This window comes from Arabidopsis thaliana, chromosome 2, assembly GCF_000001735.4.
Source record: "Arabidopsis thaliana chromosome 2, partial sequence".
Taxonomy (NCBI): Eukaryota; Viridiplantae; Streptophyta; class Magnoliopsida; order Brassicales; family Brassicaceae; genus Arabidopsis; species Arabidopsis thaliana.
The window spans coordinates 12,348,318-12,362,119 of record NC_003071.7 but is presented as its reverse complement, the minus strand read 5'-3'; the positions used below and the strand labels follow the sequence as shown (position 1 = coordinate 12,362,119).

The following is a 13,802-nucleotide window of genomic DNA, read 5'->3' as shown; positions in this document are numbered from 1 at the left end:
AACTATGATACTAATCTCGTTTCCTATTGATATTAATATTTCAATATATAAGAACAATAACTCTAACAAGAATAATGACTGAATCTTAGTATGAAAATAACTTTACTCGGTATCAAACGACGTAAAGAAAGGGAAAAAAAAGCATGAAAAAGATGAAACCTGTCATTTACAACTTCTATTTTATGTCTACTTTTATTTTTATTTTCAAAAGAAGAACAAAGAAGAGATCTTTCAAATTGTCTCTACATTTTATCTTCTCTTTTACTTTTCCCTAACGATTTTGTTGTATGTAGTATATATCTTTAATAATCAGTCGTTTCGTATATAAATGCGAACATCTTTTTCAGAAAGAGATTGCCTAAAATGGCGTATATGTTGTATTATTACCCTAAAAACAAATAATCTTTAACGTTAGTTGATCATGCATGAAATCATCAGCAAACCTTTTCATAATCCCACTCATCTCTTTTGTGCTCTTGTCCTTCTCCATTTTGTTGTTATCTTCTCTCTTTTTTTCTTCATTTTGACCATATATCATTTCTCAATAATTTTTCGAATTTATCATGAAAAACGTAGAACTTCTACATGTCAAAAGCTTAGATACACTGAAACCATGTATTTTAGTGGTTTATGCTACAATCGTGTCTATGTGTTACTATTATTAATAAAATTTATATAATGCATATTGTTAAACAAAAAGTTGACGAAATTATGACAGAAAAAAATGACGAAACAATTTCTTTTAACTCTTTATCCACAAATATCTGATTTTTTTTTTTTTTTTTTTTTTTTTTTTTTTTTTTTTTACTAGGGAAGCAATGAATTGCTCTTTTTTTCTCTCCTGGTGTCAATGCTTCAATTATGAACGTTAACTAATTTATTGCTTTATGAGCTTCTTTCTCGTCCAAACATTCTTAAAAACAATAGTGAAAGTCTCGATTACGAATTCAATATGACTACGTTCAATTTCATATATCGCTTTCCATTCTAATTTTTTAAGATTTGGCATAGGTGTACTAATCATTTGCTTCATCTGCCGAACAAATTTTCATAATTACTTTTTTAAAGAACGCATATGCGGTTATAATTTGTACCACTCTTAACTTTGCATATGAATTTACTTAATTACTTATGCACCCATTAATCAATGGAAGCCCGAGGTAATATGCAACCTGATTAAAAAATATTACGTTATTATTCTGATGGTCCGTACATACAAATATTACTTTTTATAATTTTCCTATGTATCCTTTGTATATGAATTGAAAAGCATTTTAGAGAAATAATTTCTATTTAGTAACAAATTAATGAGTTATTACCCATAAATTATTCTTACGTCTCCATCAAAAAGTGAGTTTAGCCTTGAAAGTTCTGTGTCGACGTCGTTATGTTATAAAACAATAAATACGAACTCTTAATCGTTCGTTGTCATATAAAATTAAGAAAAAAATACAACATCATCATTTTTTTTATTTTTTTTGTCAAACTTACAACATCATCATTTCTATCAAAAATTTATGTTAAAAAACAAATTATGAAATAAATAATTATTTCACAACGAAAAATAATAATAACAAATATAATTATTTTCAAAACAACTTTAAATTTAATTTCTATATATAGTATTTGGTATAGGTCTATATATGATCGTGACGTGTGAAATATAATTGAGGAACGGTGGATGATTCTTGAAAACAATGTGGAAGATATTTAATTCAGTATGATGCTTAAAAAAACTCATAACGTTAGCTATGTTTTGTTGAATATTACATCACATAAACGTATGGGTGTGCACTTAGAGCGAGCCGGTGATTATAGGTTTGTTTTTTTTGGTAAAAAATTATTGAGAGATTATTGATTATAGGTTTTGAAGCTATCGATCTGAGCTAGAGATTAAGGAACGAATCCCTCTATGAACATTTAAACCTTGTTCTTTTTGCTTATTAACTGAGAGATTAGGATCCTAAAATCTATACAACACTAGAGATCATTATCCAAAAGATTTTACTTAGTCCCATTTGCGGTCACATTTAATTCCCTAAAAGCATGAAAATTCTATCCCATTTGTTTTTTCCACTAGACTTGGGACTCAAAGCGTAATTTATAACTATCTTACGTTAGAGAGCATTATTTACGACCATTATTTAGGCTGAACTCATTATAGACATCGATCAAGCTCTAGTGTTAAATACATTTTCTTTGTGGGATTAATCTTTAAAGGCCTTGTAATCACTTACTATTTCGTAAGTTATGAAGATTTGGGAACCGGATTATGGCTTTGGGAAGTTAAGTCCTATGACTCAAGCTTACCTTTTTAGGGTTGTGTATAGGTTCTCGATAAATGTTTCAGATTAGTTCATTTGTTTTTTTGTTTATAAAAACTACATAATATAAAACGTGGAAAGAAAGTGATAATGACAAGAAATAAAAGTAAGAAAGGTGGTGGTGTGAGAATCAGATTCGATGTCAACTAATTGAAAGAGAGTACGCAGCTTTTTCTTCACAATTATATATATTTTGTGGAAAAGCTTACCATACATTCACAAAGCATTCGAGATTTGATTTTTATAGAAAAGTATTTACATAAAGTATTTTCTAAATCGGTTTCTATTTTGTATGCTTTCAGTTTTATTTTGTGTTGGGGAAGTGATCCATGCATTGAGCTTGGAGATTGATGGATTGGTAATTAAGCCTATTAAGTTAAGCAGGCCTGTTTCTAAAATGGGCCCTAATAAGCCCAAACTACAAAAAGCACCGATATATCCCACGTTAGATACATGTCCACGTGGACTCCTATGACTGGATGTAATCTCCACCACGCGCGATCACCAGCTTCGTCTCTCATTTTCATTTTCCAATTTATTTTCAAAAAAAGATAAATCCAGAAAAAAATTTACAAAATAAAAAAATAAAAATCTCTATCTTCTTCTTCGTCTCTTCTCATCCTCCTCTCAAGCTCCAATGGCGAGAGTTCTAGTCTCGTCTCCATCTTCATTCTTCGGTTCACCGTTGATTAAACCGTCGTCATCTCTCCGTCACAGTGGAGTAGGAGGAGGAGGAACCGCTCAATTTCTTCCATACCGGAGTAATAATAACAAACTCTTCACTACTTCAACCACCGTACGATTCAGCTTAAACGAGATTCCTCCTTTCCATGGCTTGGATTCATCTGTAGACATCGGAGCGATTTTCACCAGAGCTGAATCTCTTCTCTATACAATAGCTGACGCCGCCGTTGTTGGTGCTGATTCCGTCGTAACTACTGATTCATCCGCCGTGCAGAAGAGTGGTGGTTGGTTTGGTTTTATCTCCGATGCTATGGAATTGGTTCTTAAGGTGAGTTTTAAGCTGCTAATTTCGATCTCTGTGTGTAGAATTCTGGAAATTGTATTTGTAGCTTAAGTTTTTTGGTTTGGATTTTTAGATTTTGAAGGATGGATTATCAGCGGTTCATGTACCTTATGCTTATGGATTTGCGATTATCTTGCTTACGATTATCGTCAAAGCAGCGACGTATCCTTTGACTAAGCAACAGGTTAGTGAGTGTGATTAGTTGAATTTTGCAGCTCCTCTTGTCACTTTGATTCAATTTTGGCATGTTGGTTGAGAATTTTTGAGCATTGCTTTTGTTTTGGAATCCTTTAGGTTGAATCAACACTAGCGATGCAAAATCTTCAACCGAAAATCAAAGCGATTCAACAACGTTACGCAGGAAATCAGGTGAGTTTCTTTGGATAGAGAATGAGTTACTTGTGGATGACGAGTCTGATTTGTTTGTTCTGTTTTTGGATATATAGGAGAGGATACAACTAGAGACATCGCGATTGTATAAACAAGCTGGTGTTAATCCGTTGGCAGGTACTTTCTTTTAGAAGTTACGAGTTTTGTATTCCCTTCCTGAATTGTGGTGACATATGCACATTATTGTTTTTTTTATGTTAGGTTGCTTACCAACTTTAGCAACCATACCAGTTTGGATTGGTTTATACCAAGCTCTCTCTAACGTGGCCAACGAGGTACATATACCTTATGTCTCTTTCAACTACTGATTTCGCTAGAGACCGGATAAGTTTGTCTCTTTCAACTACTAATTGTTCTAAAAACTTTTTTTTTGTAGGGATTGTTTACAGAAGGTTTCTTTTGGATTCCATCTCTGGGTGGACCAACATCTATAGCTGCTCGGCAGAGTGGATCCGGCATTTCGTGGCTTTTTCCGTTTGTGGTAATGGAAGAAAAAAACTTTATGTGAATACGTTTTCTCATTTGATACTTATCTTTATACTAAAAAATTTCATACAACTGAGTCTTTTGCTGTGCAATGAACCTTTATCAAATTGGTGTCTAATATCGTTCGGTGGTGCAGGACGGGCATCCACCATTGGGATGGTATGACACTGTAGCTTATCTTGTTCTACCTGTTCTACTTATTGCCTCCCAGTATGTGTCAATGGAAATTATGAAGCCTCCTCAAGTGAGAAATAAACACAAGTTTCTTTTATTTTTCCTGTTACTTAAACAATTTGATATGATTGTTCTGAAACCGAATTTAATTTCTTTTGTCAGACTGATGATCCTGCACAGAAGAATACGCTTCTTGTTTTCAAGTTTCTTCCACTCATGATCGGTTACTTTGCATTGTCTGTCCCATCAGGACTATCTATTTACTGGTTGGTTTCCCTCTCCTTGAAACTTCTCATCTAACTGTTTTATCCATGCCCTTGATCTACTCATTAAATGGAGTATAAGAAAGATTTTCTCTAGTAATTAACCTAGATGGCTTCATTCTCAAAATGTACGTAAGACGGGTTAGAATTTCGAGGAATACGAAGCTTGTTTGATAAGGAATCATCTAGTGTGACTACATTTTGTAACATCAATATTATTGTATATGACTGTGTTTATTGGTAGGATCTGAGTTTTATTTTTTCCCTTTTTATTATGCTACTGCTTATGTTAAACCATCCTATGGTTTTAGGCTCACAAATAATGTACTTAGTACCGCCCAACAAGTATATCTGCGTAAACTAGGTGGTGCAAAGCCAAATATGGATGAAAACGCAAGCAAAATAATAAGTGCGGGACGAGCAAAGAGATCTATTGCTCAGCCTGACGATGCTGGCGAAAGGTAAGTGAATCCCGAGTCTAGTGGAGATTATATCTCTCAATACGAAGCGTTTTTCTTACAAGTTTGTTATTTCTGATAAATGTATATTGGATCACAACAGATTTAGACAATTAAAAGAGCAAGAGAAGCGCAGCAAGAAGAACAAGGCGGTTGCGAAAGATACAGTTGAATTGGTAGAAGAATCTCAGTCTGAATCAGAAGAAGGGTCTGATGATGAGGAAGAAGAGGCTCGTGAAGGAGCGTTAGCTTCGAGCACAACAAGCAAGCCGCTTCCTGAGGTTGGCCAACGAAGAAGCAAAAGATCGAAGCGGAAACGCACTGTATAGAACCAAAGCAAACGAAATTGCAAGTAAGGAAGAGAAAAGAGAGAGATTTGAATCTTGTTCCTTAGTTTGATCTTTTGATATATATTTGCATACACCATGTCCGGTAATTATCTAATATTAGGGCACAAAAAGGTCATTCTAAAGTTAAAAGCAGTAGTTGATCAAAGTAAATTGTTTATGTGATTCATCTTATTATAAATGTATTAACGTAAATGTGTGTACTATTATGACTTTTCAACATGCCCGCTTCAGTTTTGTTAGCATTTCGTTGTTGTAAACTTGCAATCTATTTGTTTGGTGCTTTTATTAGCTTTGTCAGCTTATAAAAATGGTAAATGTGAATCAAGTAGTATAGTAATTTGTGCAATAAACGAGACAACGATTCCCCATGAATAAACAACAATTACTTCCTGACAAAGAAGCATTGTTCTTTGGATTGGCATGGATAAAATAGAGAGAGGTAAAAATATTACGATTTGGATTGGGCTGAGGCCCAAGATATGGTTACACGATTTTCAAATTCTCGAAGTTGTACAAGTAGACAAAAGACATCTTGTTTTGTCGTGTTGTCGTTTGGTGTTTGTCGTTTTGATGTGTTTGTCAAAGAACCCTGTTACTAATCTGAACGAATATAACTTGTCAGTGTAGCCACATTACACTAATATTCAGAGAAAGTTGTCATGTTGTTACAATCATGAGTCACATAGCATGTAATAGAGTGTACATTTCAATAGGTTTAGAAGTTTAGAACACATAAATCAATCGGTCCATCTAAAATGTTTGCATTATGGTTTACTCATTGTAACTTGTAAACATTACATATGTGAATGCTTACTATCCTAGAAAAGCAAAACTGTTGGAAACAGCTAAAAATTAATATATCTGCCTAATATTTTCAGAATATGTTATTTTTCAACCATCCGAAATAGTGCTATTTACCAAAAACACACATTAGGATTAGTTTACCAATGAAGGAAACAAAGCTTCGTTAGTCACAAACCACATGCCATCATTTTATTCTTTAAAGAGCTTTCAAGCTTTTGACTCATAGAAATAGAATCCAATATTCATCTCTTTTAAACTGACATTAAAGCCCTTCGCCTCCTTAAACCCACATGCTAAATTCATTGCCTAACCACCCAAAACATCCAAAGGGTATTTTCGTCACTCCAAAAAATGTATGCATATCGAAAAATACTTTAGCTTATATACACACACGTCGCATTGGCACACCTTTCACACCAAAAGCTACACAATGGCTAAAACCTCTCTTCCTCTCGCCGCCTCCTTCCTCCTCCTCATCTCCTTCTCCTCCGCCGTAGACACTTCCCGTCTCTTCCTCACCGTCGTCAACAACTGTCCCTTCACTGTCTGGCCAGCCATTCAACCCAACGCCGGCCACCCCGTCCTAGAGAAAGGTGGCTTCGCTCTCCCAACTTTCACTCACCGCTCCTTCAACGTTCCAACCACACACTGGTCCGGTCGCATCTGGGCCAGAACCTGGTGTGCCCACTACAACGGAAAATTCTCCTGCCTCACCGGAGACTGCGGAAACCGCCTGGAATGCAACGGTCTCGGCGGGGCACCACCAGCTTCTCTAGCTCAGTTCGACCTCCACCACGGTGGTCACCACGACTTCTCCTCTTACGGTGTCTCTCTCGTTGACGGTTACAATGTTCCGATGACCGTGACTCCTCACGAAGGCCATGGTGTCTGTCCTGTCGTTGGTTGTCGTGAAGATCTAATAAAAACGTGTCCGGCTCATCTTCAGGTCCGGTCACACAGTGGACACGTGGTGGCTTGTAAGAGTGGGTGTGAGGCTTTCCATACAGACGAGCTGTGTTGTCGTGGTCATTACAATAGCCCTAACACGTGTAAAGCTTCGAGCCATTCGCTGTTCTTTAAGCATGCGTGTCCTTCGAGTTTCACTTTTGCTCATGATAGTCCTTCGCTTATGCATGACTGTGCTTCTCCTAGAGAGCTCAAAGTCATCTTCTGCCACTAATGTTTCGGCCATGTTCTAGGGTTATTGTCGTAACATCGGACTGATCTTCTAATGCTTTTGTTTGGTTAGTCTGATTTTGATTGGTTTAGTATGCGATTTCCCGGTTCAGTTATGTAGTCCAACTATGAAATTATGTATTATCTTGAAATTGCTCTCTTTAATTCTCTTTTTTTATTTCGATTCTGTAATGCTTAAACATTGATAGAGAAGTTATAATTGGAATGGTAACAATTTAAAAAATTTTGGTTCAAGAATAACCATTTTGAAAGAATGATTTGTTTTCAGTTGATATTCACGGTTTTTACTCGATATTAAAAAAAAGGTACATTGTTTTTATTCGAGGCTTGCAGGCTTAGACAGTGTTTTGTTCTTACACCTTTTTATTTTGTATTTGTCGGTAAGATATTTTATATCACGAGTTTCCACATTTTTTAATGTATAATGTGAACCACTAATCAAGTAGTATATCGGTAGTAAATATATTTAACTTTTCGCTTAACAAAAACTTATTAAAAAAAAAAAGACAAAAATCTGAATTGTACAGTGGCTATATTGAACTTACAGAGAAAAGAAAAATCCAATAAAGAAAAAATTATTGGTGTAAATCATATATCACAAGACTTCTTTAGGCATGGAATGAAACACACTCAATACGAAAAAAGCTGCATCTTCACGTGAAAGATTCTCATTTCTTTTTTGTGTGCGAGAGAAATTTAAGTATTAACACTTCTTTTACAAAAGTTGGATATCCTGAGATAAAATCCAAACTAATTAACTCAAAAGTAATTGTTAAGAGTTTTGTTGGCGAGATAACAAAAGTATTTATTCTGGACCATTTTGATTTCTTGAGTACTCTCAGTATAGTAATTAGTTGACCAAAAAGGAAGCTTTATATACAAGTGATTGATTATGTGAACTTCACTTTCGGTGTTCAAGTATCAATTGGACTCCCGATTTCGTGGTTGTGTGGTTTATTTATGGTCAAAGAACTGTGTGGGCTTAAAACAAAATGATTTGTGTTGGCTTGGGCCTTGGGCTATGAAATATGTGGATAAGGATACGTGAGCAATTACATTCTCGTTTAATATGACGAATATCCGTTGCAAGAGAAAAAATTAGACAGCTAACACAGCAGATATACAGAAGTTTTAGGCGTTCGCATATCTGTCTGTCTTCTTCAAATATTTTTTGTAGAGAATGTACTGTTCTAGTTTACTTAAAATCAAGTTTATACTACTAGAGTATCCAATTTAAATGACAAAGAAATGGCACGGATCGAAAAGAAAAGAGACGACAAGGAGGTAAGTGCCGTGCCAAGGTCAATGAAGGCTTAAGGCAATCTAAAAATTAATGTGGCCTTGCACATTCACGACATGTCAAAAACAAAACAAAACTATCAAACCCTAGATCTTTTCCAAAAATTGCAAAGAAACTAAACAGAGAATAGAGTTATCCTTTCCAATCTTGGCTGGATTCGAATTTCTCTCTTAACTCAAGGTATACATCCAAAACTTGAGCAATCTGATTCCTGAGGTGAATTTAGATTATTGAGCTTATATGTACTAGCGTTTTTGGCAAGAAGTGGTGTTGTTGGCAGTTCAGCTTCAAGTCCTAACATTATAATTTTGTTGGTGATCTCTTGTAATAGTTTTTTTCTTGGCTATATTGATTGTTGGTGTGTGATTTAGCACCACCCGGTTAACCAAACCAAGAATAAACCGAAATTAATCATAATTTGTTTTGCCACAAGTTGCATGCAGAGAAAAGGATGAATTAGTTTTCCAGATAGGGGGCATCGTATAGGTCAAACTACTTTAAAAACATGAAGCTTTTGACGTCTCAAACTCTTCTGTCCCATTTAAACTACTCTACAAATTAAAATTGTCTCCTAATGTAATATAAAATTTATTTCCTCGTTTCTCATTTATATATATTTACATATCTTTTAGTTAAGCTGTTGTCCATTTAGGAATTTTTGTTTTGTTTCGCACACAACTGGTCTAATTGCTCCTTTTGGTGTAATCCAATTGAGAGTTTCTACTCAAATTGCAACAAAAAGTATACATTTTGGTTAATACTTACTTTCTAATGTTTTTTTTATTATAAAAGTTTATAAATGATTACGTGTATGGTCTTTGGTTTTATCTTAATTTTTTTTTTTTTTTTTTTCTAATTCTTGTTATCTGGAGGTTCTATCTTTACCTAACCTGAAAAGACATCCCCAATAGTAGTTAATCTATAATTACTAATTTTGTCAATATATATTAATTAAACATGTAATCTAAGTTGTACCGAAGATTATCATTTCCACTTTGGAGTCGAAATCGGAACCGAAATTGAAGCGCAATTTAAAAAAAAAAAAAAAAATTGGAAGCAAACAGAAACTTACGTTTATATTTTCAAAATATGATTTATCTTAAATGTTCTCGTTAGCTAATAAATAACAAAAAAAAACTAAAACTAACTCAAGTTATTGATATCTTTAACCTAATTACCTCATTTTAGTAAATTTTATTCTCATTGAATCAGGAACACAAGTACATCTAATAAAGGGACGATTATTTTTAATATTTCAAAAGTTTGCTATATATCGTGTCTCTTCTAACAAACGTGAAAATTCTGTAAAGAGATTTGTATGTGTTAAGTTCTTTTAGGTAAAGATTGGTGTTCCATAAAATACTATTAAGAGAATAGTTAAAAGTTATATTATTATTTTTTGTTAAAAGACAAATTATAATAATTTAATACGAAGTTTTAAGATCTCGAGCATTTGACCTAACAAAATAAAACAAAGAAATGGAAGAGCGTAGAGATAATAAAGTGGAAATAAGTGGTGTGTGTTGTGCGGACCGTGAAGTACGTCATACGGTCTTCTTGTTTCCTGATGTCCAAAAAGACGAACGATCGCATGCAATTGGTCCACAAAAACATTTGAGCATCATTTTAAATAATTAATTTCTATTTATTTATTACTATAATTTATTAGAAGGATTCCACTTATTTTATTTAATATTTTATAATGACGAAAAAAATAAAAAAATAATATTTTATAATAGGATGCGGTGAGACGTAAGCTGACCTTTCGAAGTCGGAATAGATATATGGCACTGAGCTGTGATGCAAGCAATTTGATAGGCTCTCACTAATATCACAGTATCAACTAACTTGGCGTTATCCATAGTTATAAGTCTATTTAACTTTTACAAAACTCACTTCTCCGTTCTCAATCTGAAATATTTTTTAACTTGTCGAAATGTCACAATGTTTGTTTGCTTCTAATTCATTTACGTTCAGAAAATACATTCTATGATGCCAAATTAAACCGAGCAGGTCCATAGCACATTTTGCACTAACAAAAAACATTCGTGTTGTGCAGCAAATATGTTGCGTTTACGTGAGCTTTTACTTTTCTTGATAAAAAAAAAAATTGGAGGAGTCAATTACATCGATCAATATAATTAATGCTCAGCCAGAAATAACATTATCGACTAGTGGAGTAGAATTTAAACGTGCTATCACTGTGTTCATTGACTGCTCCTACCATTCCCTTACTTTCTTTACATTTGCAATTTGATGGGTGCTTTCGAAAGCAGTGTTTACCAAATTGTGCTGATGCAGTATTTGCTTCCATAGTTCCATTATATGTTGTTCAATGTTGTCTTTCACAAATACCCTCAAATCTTTTTTGTGTCGATTTTCCACACTACAAACTCTATATTCATATAGCCAAAGAAATAAATCTTTTTACTCAACAGAAAACAACAACTAATATTGCCCAATTATCTAGTGGCGGACCCATGTTGGTGGATATAGTGTTGTTGACACCAGGTAAAATATAAATAAATTACCTTTTACATGGTGATAGGCTGATAGCTATAAAGGGGCATAGTGGTATGAAATGAACCCAATTCTACATGAGGTAAATGGTTTTATGCTCCATTGAAACATTTGTTATATATTTTTTGGTACATTGTCCAAAACATTTCTGAATCCGTAACTTAATACATCCCCGCCTGTATTCTTGTATGCAACTTCTTCTACATATAAGATTGATATGTTTATAGCACCTTCATTGGTGGGATGGAGATGAGTATACTAACAATATATATTAATAAAAAAGATTGAAGAGAGAGATAAATGAGAAATTGTTATATGTATGATTTCTCATATATGCCATTTTATTAGTGGTTTAACTTAACTTTTTAAAACAATACAAATTTAAGAAAATAATAAAATTATATAAAATATTAATAGAAAATGTTTGAGAAATCCAATAGTTTCTTGACTAATGGAGGTGCTCTTACAATCAATTGATAGATATGTATTTGATTTATTGTGAAGCAGTTAGAGAAGAGAAAAAAAAATGGAAAAAATGAACTCTAATAGATATGTATTCCGATGAAAAGCCACAAAGAAGTTGGCCTTGTATTCGCCGGAATAAGTGGTCCTGTTTCTGCTCCCAGCAACTCAAGTCTCTAACTTACTCAAATCGCAGCTACACATCTATATCTACTAAATCAACAGTCACTATATCAAAAACTGCAACATTCTCCTGCTGACACGTAAGCAAAGTCACAATTTATTGTGTTTTGAAACATAAAACAATAACTATTGTCTCATTAAAATTAAAAAGAAATATTAATCCTAAATCTCTTCCCTTTTTTCTCGCCGTTTTCTTCACGATCTTCCTCATGTTTTGCAACCGTTCTTGCTTATTTAAATTGTTTAGTTTTCTTTGCGAATTTTCTTATTACGATTCTCAAATTTTTCGCTTTTGGATCAGTTACTTTCTCTACGCCATGGCAGATTTACAATTTTTACAGTATTTGTTTCCGCTTTCCTTTCTCGAACTATAATTCATCTTCACTCTCCTTTCTCCTTCTATGTCAATTGTGGCTGAAGAACAGAATGATTATAATTCCAATCAATGTATCAATTTTCATATTCTCGAGATTTGCATGTCTTTTCTGTTCCGGTTTCAGTTTTTAACATTATTTTGTTTTATACTTTGTGAGTTATTACAATTCTCATCTAATCATTTTTTGTTGAGAAACTACCTATAGAAAGACATGGGTTTCGTTTTCAGGGTCCCGTGTGATACATTTTCAGAAAAAGAAAACTCTTACACCATCGTGACCAACCCAAAGACATGCCAAGATTATCAATTCTCAATTAGTTCTTCCTTTGCTTTTATAAAATAGTTGATCTCATAATTTTTTAAACGCAATCAAGTACTTGATAATTGACTCTTTGCTTTTGTGAATTTCAGTAAGAAAGGAAACCAAGCCGTACAAGCACTAGATATACTGGTAGTGGTATACACTGGAGAAAACCAACTTTTTCTCGAGCTCATATATTCTCAGAAAACATCACATGGGACATCTACTTCCCTAATCTGCACAATCTACTTCCCTAATATGTAATATCTCTATGATTTTGATTCCTAAACATACGATTTTTATCCTCCGTTATTTGCTCCACTACTTCATAGTACTCCATGTTGACTATAAACGACCACAATCTCTTTATCTTATTATAACAAATTCGATTAATCAATTTTACACAGAAAAGATCTTTGGTAATTTCATTTACTGCTAATCACATGAACTGGAGAAAATGATTGATTTTTTTTTTAATCTTCTTTCATTCCTCTGTACAAAAATATTTAACTGAAAAGTTCAATCTCTTTTTTTGTTTGGATCACGAAAATATCATCCCACTTTGAGAATTTTTAGGCTTACCTAAATATCTGTGATTTTTTAGAGGTTTTAAATTCTTGGTTAATTGAAATTTATGAATTTAGTTTGGATTGATAGTCTTTGTTTCGACTTCACCTATAGTCCAAAGTCTACATTTGTTTTTTTGCTATTAATGGTTCAAATCATTTATACATTGTAACTAATATGTAATTTTCTCCCTGCATAGCAGGGGGCATAATGCTAGTAAACACATTAATCAAAAGACAACTAAAAGATAAATGACTAAATGAATATACCACTGATTTACATGACTTAAGAGTTCATGCATATATTGTGAACGCGTATTGATTGTATTACTGTACGAACAAAACAAAATCAGGTGAAATCTTGTTTAATTGACTACCCCTCTTGAAAATCAGACTCTGAGGGCAAAATAGGTTCCTAAAAACGATTATGAACAAAATGGAAATGGTAGAATTTTCTCACCTGCAAGACCATATTCAAATAAACATATATCTCCAACAGCTAACCATTTATTATATAACAAGTAAAACAAATGAATACAAATTTGTTTTACTTGACGTACGTCCATTCAATTTTTGAAATGCTGACCCAAACCCAAAAAAAAAAATGATTAGAGGCTTTTA

At 33.5% G+C, this 13,802-nt stretch overlaps 2 protein-coding genes and 1 long non-coding RNA gene across 7 annotated transcripts; 2 read left to right on the top strand and 1 right to left on the bottom strand.

Moving 5' to 3' along the window:
• The first annotated feature begins 2,551 nt into the window (after nucleotides 1–2,551).
• Nucleotides 2,552–5,799, top strand: ALB3 (63 kDa inner membrane family protein). Of its 4 annotated transcripts, none has more exons than NM_128439.3 (10): nucleotides 2,552–3,336; nucleotides 3,425–3,535; nucleotides 3,646–3,720; nucleotides 3,798–3,858; nucleotides 3,943–4,016; nucleotides 4,118–4,222; nucleotides 4,364–4,471; nucleotides 4,564–4,667; nucleotides 4,976–5,125; nucleotides 5,226–5,799. In NM_128439.3, the coding sequence occupies exons 1-10, from the start codon at nucleotides 2,962–2,964 to the stop codon at nucleotides 5,449–5,451; spliced, it is 1,389 nt and encodes a 462-aa protein (NP_180446.1). In that variant the 5' UTR covers nucleotides 2,552–2,961; the 3' UTR covers nucleotides 5,452–5,799. The 4 variants fall into 4 exon arrangements, with proteins under 4 accessions (NP_180446.1, NP_001118405.1, NP_850125.1 ...); NM_001124933.1 differs by having other exon boundaries at nucleotides 2,868–3,336; nucleotides 4,564–4,671; nucleotides 5,226–5,756; NM_001202697.1 differs by lacking the exon at nucleotides 3,943–4,016 and having other exon boundaries at nucleotides 2,869–3,336; nucleotides 4,134–4,222; nucleotides 5,226–5,664.
• Nucleotides 5,800–6,549: 750 nt separating this feature from the next.
• On the top strand, nucleotides 6,550–7,791 carry AT2G28790 (Pathogenesis-related thaumatin superfamily protein). 2 transcript variants are annotated; one of them, NM_001336188.1, is made up of 1 exon: nucleotides 6,550–7,791. In NM_001336188.1, exon 1 carries the CDS (start codon nucleotides 6,632–6,634, stop codon nucleotides 7,454–7,456), a length of 825 nt encoding a protein of 274 aa, NP_001324474.1. In that variant the 5' UTR covers nucleotides 6,550–6,631; the 3' UTR covers nucleotides 7,457–7,791. The 2 variants fall into 2 exon arrangements, with proteins under 2 accessions (NP_001324474.1, NP_180445.1); NM_128438.3 differs by having other exon boundaries at nucleotides 6,640–7,734.
• Nucleotides 7,792–12,509: 4,718 nt separating this feature from the next.
• Nucleotides 12,510–12,870, bottom strand: AT2G08295. The gene has a single exon (NR_140314.1). It is a non-coding gene; the product is annotated as an other RNA (long non-coding RNA).
• Between the last annotated feature and the right edge of the window lie 932 nt (nucleotides 12,871–13,802).